The 5,445-nt window shown below is 39.1% G+C and overlaps 1 protein-coding gene across 1 annotated transcript; it reads left to right on the top strand.

The window, feature by feature from the left end:
• The first annotated feature begins 1,450 nt into the window (after positions 1 to 1,450).
• On the top strand, positions 1,451 to 5,371 carry TMEM254 (transmembrane protein 254). The gene is made up of 3 exons (XM_010288144.1): positions 1,451 to 1,653; positions 2,873 to 2,932; positions 5,251 to 5,371. The coding sequence occupies exons 1-3, from the start codon at positions 1,451 to 1,453 to the stop codon at positions 5,369 to 5,371; spliced, it is 384 nt and encodes a 127-aa protein (XP_010286446.1).
• Positions 5,372 to 5,445: the final 74 nt, after the last annotated feature.

Here is a 5,445-nt window from a genome sequence, read left to right as displayed (position 1 = left end):
CTCAGGAACTGCAGGGTCTGTGGAAGAGGCTTCCTTACCGGTCCGGTGTCTGTGGGAGCGCCGCTTTCTGAAATAAAGCGGGAGGAAAGGGAAAACTAAAGATGGTGCTCTGGCCCGGTCAGCTTGTGAGGTAGCTAAACAAATCCATCAGGGAAGTTCAGGGGAGAAAAAAAAAAAAAAGATGAAATACTTGAACTGGATTCCACTGCGAAGCGAGGCGGTGGCACTGAAGGCGCACAGCGACAGCCACCCCAGCGCTGCAGCCTCTGCGGGTCTGCGTTGCAGGTACCCTGTGCAAGTGCCTTCGTCGCTCACAAGATTGAAACCACATCAATAAAACTCGCTCTAGGACAGCTCTCAGCTGTATCAATAAGTAAGGCGCACTCACAGATGACAGTGTTGGTTACAGACTGTATTAACTGGTGGTGGTGTTGGAAAACAGACTAGTTCAGTCACCACGTTGCCTTCGTTACTAAAAATGGACTTCAGATAAAATAGGCCCGACTGCTGGAGTGGGAAGTTTAATGACAGTTTTGATGTATCTGCCAAGTTAGGTCATCCATTGACTTCCACACATTGTAGTTTTTCTTCTATTTGCATGGAAAATCCATCCATAAGAACCACCACTGGAAAAAATGGTGGTCAAGGCAGGCCAAACAGCTCACAAAACAGCTTTTGGACTGTTTCAAGAAATAGAATGATCTTTAAGCAGATTCCCTGTTTAAATCCACCATCTTGCCACATGCTTGGCATAGCCAAATTTACATAGAATTAGAAACTGCAGCACTGATACCAGAGGAAAGATAAGCCAGTGTGAACTTTGGCCCAGCTTAGCATTTACCTTACATCCCCGGTGGACTCTCAAGTGTGTAGCTCCCCGACTCCCTGCTTCTCCTGCACAGCTTGTTAAAATAAAGGTAGATGGTGATAAGCGCTGCGGACAACTCCATGACAGGAAAGACATCTGAAACACTGCATGTGTGGGCTTCACGCTCAATTATCTTTTGTGCCTGTTCAAAATAGAACAAAATTTGACATTTTCTTTTTTAAGGGACAAAAGAGGAAAGACTGATCCCCTAGCTATGGATAAGTAGTTATTCCTCCTCCTCAGTCGAGTCATTGTTTGACTTCTTCAGGTCAGTTGCATCAGATTAACTTCTTCAGGACAACATATTTTTTGCTGCTACCGCACGTAATAGGTAATGAGCTTACAACTTAAATATCGCTTAATATGCAGGTGCACTCTTGGTACACAGATAGCAACCTTAAACTTAGCACCTGGATGCCTTGTACATCAAGAAAAAGAAATTTTGTAGGTGTGAATCTTAAGTAAGTGTGCTTTAGAAGGCTAGTGGTCTTGGCATTGAAGAATATGGGTCGTATGCAAGGTTAATGTAATGAAAGAGTTGAAATACTATGAATGATGGCCACTAAACCATGTTTGACAGACATGGGGGGCAAGGGGAGCAAAAAGAAAGCTAATTTGAAGGTTAAATTGATAGTAATTCTACCTCCAAGTAAGCTAACTATTTTTTTTTTTTTTTTTAAGTGGGTAACGCTTTGGCCTTCAACTATACCCTATAGTTATTTGGGAATATTTGGTACCTTCCTTAATTATTTAGTGGAGAACCACCACAAATGGGTGTGCTATGGGTAAGTTATATCTGACCGTATATTTGCATCTCTCCTGTTGCCTCTCTCTGACTCTACTGCTTAGCCCATGTTAACAAGCTTTTCTGTAACCCAGTTGTTAATTACATTTAAGGAGCTCTCCTTTCAAGCTCATTACAACTAAGGGTGTGGGGTCATAAGTATGTAGAGGACTAGACAGGCTAAGACCAGTATGAAAGTTTAAAAATTCAACTTAGAATTTGACATCTGTGTTGCTATAGTGAGAAAGGAAAAAAATTAAGGTACTACTTTTGGAGACAGTTATTAGTCCATATGTAAACTTATATTTGTAACACCTCCTAAAACTGGTTCTTTTGTCAAATTGTTACTCAAGTAGTCTAATCCTCTCCTTAGGAGTCTTCTTTTTCCAGCTGCAATTAAAGAACATTTTCTACCCTGCTACTAACTTATCCTGATCCTGTCCACGTGAGAAATAACCTGCTTGAAGAAACTGCATAGTGCTAAGTTTTGCTGGGTTACAAAACTTAGTTTTTATTATTTTAACTAACAAACAAGCAGAAAGATGCTTCCCTGTAACCAGATCTCTCACTTGCTGACTTCCTGTAAGGATGGGAAGACAGCAAGACTTTCTTGTTTATTGCATCATGTAAACAATAAGCCTTCATCTTTGCTGAGAGCATCTTTTGCTTTAGCAAAGTATTGAATTGATCCTAACAATATCCTGTGTAACTTCTTTTTTCTTTAAAAAAAAAAAGCTTCTAGATGAAAATTTGTAGATAGAGTTTGACTAATCAAGTCATATTATATATTTTGAATCTGTATACACAGTTGTTTACATAGAACTATGAGAACTTGAGTAACTCATTAGGACCACTAAAAATACTTGTGTAAATAAAAGGATAGATTTTGCACACCTAACTAAGATTAACTTGTACTGCTTTTGTAAGCGTTTGGCTTTTTGGCTTAATCTAAGTGCTTTTGAAACATGCAGTGGATACTTGAAATGGCAGGTCCAGGCATATTGAACAAGTTACAGTTCCTCTTAATTTCTCAGTGGACTTTAGTTTCTTTTAAGACTACGTATGCTTTTTTTCTGAGATAAGAAACATGCCTCACTTTCTAGGTTAAAGTGAGACGTTACTTCTGTGCTCCAGTTTTACGTTCTCCGCATAATGCATCTTGGATACAACAGTCTTCTCCCTAATTTTCAACAAAATAAAATATCTTCTCTTTTTATTAGGTTCTGGGTATCCTGGCTGATTCATGTAGTAGAAGCCTTCTACGGTGTTAAGTTATGCCAGTAAGTTTTTCCCTTCCACACCCCAACACAGGTTCTCTGAAAAGGATTTCTGGTACAAGTGACATAAGCTACAGGCTGATTTTGGTGGTTCTCAGCAGCAATGTTAGTTCAGAGGATGCTAATAAAATCCTTGCTGCAGTGATAGTTTGCTGTCCTCCACAAGAGATTACTGCAAATGCTGCCAGTGGCTCCTGTTGTACAGGGTGGCAAAAGCAAGGGATGGCGACTTGCAGAACTGGCAGCAACGAGGTTTGCAGGAGCTTGTCTGTCTGCCTCTGACCTCACTGTTCACTGGGTAACATTGCACTTGAGGAAGCAGAGGGAACAACAGATAGTGTAGAAATAGTCTGATAACTTCAGGTGTTATAACTTCATCAGATCTTACCTCATCAGAATTTTGAGACTGCTAATTACTTGCTTAAATGATTGTATCTATATTGTGAGAATACAATTGGACACTTCCATTTGGGACTATGTAAGATCTACCAGTATCTGCAGGCTTGTGGGATAAAATACTTGACTAATCAGACTATGAAAGTAAGGCCAACTCACTCTTATGTTAGGATAACAAATTACTTGGAAAGGTATGGTGTCCAAACACATAGTCCTTCTGTTCTTTTGAATTTTGTTTGTAATAATTCAGAAGAATGTAGATAGTGGTTTTCATGCTCTACAGGGTAGACGGCTAGTCTGTTTGCCTTTGTAAAAATGGTGGTTTTCCACTTCATTTAGTTCAGTTCACAACTGTGTGTCACAGGCTTCTCAGGTAACATCTCTTGGAGGCAAAGGGATTTTGTTCCATGGAAAGCTATTTAAGGTGGTTCTCAGGATAACAGAATATGGATGAACATGTTCTGCCTTCAGAATGGGAGTTAGTAACAAATTTTTTACCAGGCCTCAGTTTTAAATTATGTAGCGTTAAAGTTTTAACTCTGATTCTGCAGATGGATAGGTATGTAGACTTAAGGTGATTTTTAAGTATGAGGGAACTTGATTACCAGTGAAGGTACCAAATGGGTGTATTGGAATCAAGTTAAGTAATGAAGTCTTACAGAGTAGTGTTACAGAGAGAAGAGAGAGAGAGAGCATGGACCGCCTGCCCATCCTCTCTTCAGGCATACGTGTAGATTACTAAAAGTTGTACTTTACTATAAGCATCAAACATCATATGCTTTTTACTGATGTAAAAGCGATGTATACTTACAAATATCACAAAGGAGGCATGAGGAAGAACTAGCGAGGAAGCACATACAAATTTGTTAATCAATAGTAGTACTGTCATTGGCTCTTGGCCTGTATGTCTGCATATGGACTCTTGCTTTATATAAGCAGGTAAGTTTCTTAAGCCCTACTCTTCCAGTTTCTGTACTCATTTGGAAGGATTACAGCTGGGATTATAAAAAACGTTTTTCACAGCTGGTAAGACAATTTAAGAATGAACGTTAAGAAATGTTGTGTTAATCCAACACTGGCTACACAATCATTTTGTACATGTAGAGGTTATGGAACAATTAACAGCTGAACTGTTCCGGCAAAGGTCAGTAGAGGGAGCTGCCTTGTAAACTTGTGAGTTGGAGCACAGTTATGCTTGACAACTGTTTACTGGAAATGTGAAATCAGTTGGGTTTGCTGTCATGTTTGTACTCATTCTTTTCTCTAAAAATTCAGTAGTATTTCCCAACAAAGTGAAGTGGAGGACAAAGTTACATTTTCTGTAATATGCAGAAAAATTCACATATGCCAAGTTAAAACTGACTGACATAGGAAGGTCTCTGCTTTATTTATAAAGCCAAGTGTCTTCAGCGGCTTGCACCTATATTTTTCTAGCCACCAATTCAGGCAACAGTGCTCCTGTATTGCACAGAAATTGTCAGGCCTCTTTGCCCTGCTAGCATGCAGTGTACTTTCAGTGACTGTAGTCAACAAGAAGTTACATACAGACTACTAAGATTAGTATTTACACTACTCAAACTTCTTGGTTCTGTGTACGTAAACTTCTAGGATAAGTAATTTCAAATAGCATAGATTGAGATTGCAATCTATATATTGTTGAGGAAATTGTATGCATGAAATCTCTGAAAGAACCTTTGTTCCATAGATAGCTTAAAATCCACTAAAATCACAAGAACTGATATGTTTAGTTTGTACAGGAAATAAGTTTGAGAAGGTTGATGTTAATGATGCTAAGATCCTATGTTCTAATCAAGTCTGTATCAAGGATGGGTAGAAATGTCTAACCTTACAAAGTAAGTATCACAGTATAGCCTGCAAGACCGAAAGGTTTTTTGACACATTCTATGCTTTTGTTAATGTTACAGATCTAAAGGAATCACTGACCCGGCAATTCAGTTTCAATGGTTCATTCAGACACTTTTATTCGGGTATGCTTCCTTTGGCCTTCTGGTGTCTTACAAACCTTCAGCCAAGAAGCACTACTAGAAGACAGTGAAAGAAGTCTCTTCTCACGTTCTTCATCCTCATTTTTTGAGAAAACATCCTCACTTCCATGTCTA

Source organism: Phaethon lepturus, unplaced genomic scaffold, assembly GCF_000687285.1.
Source record: "Phaethon lepturus isolate BGI_N335 unplaced genomic scaffold, ASM68728v1 scaffold14425, whole genome shotgun sequence".
Taxonomy (NCBI): domain Eukaryota; kingdom Metazoa; phylum Chordata; class Aves; order Phaethontiformes; family Phaethontidae; genus Phaethon; species Phaethon lepturus.
Note: the sequence above shows the minus strand (reverse complement) of the source record. Positions and strands in the feature narration are given on the sequence as shown.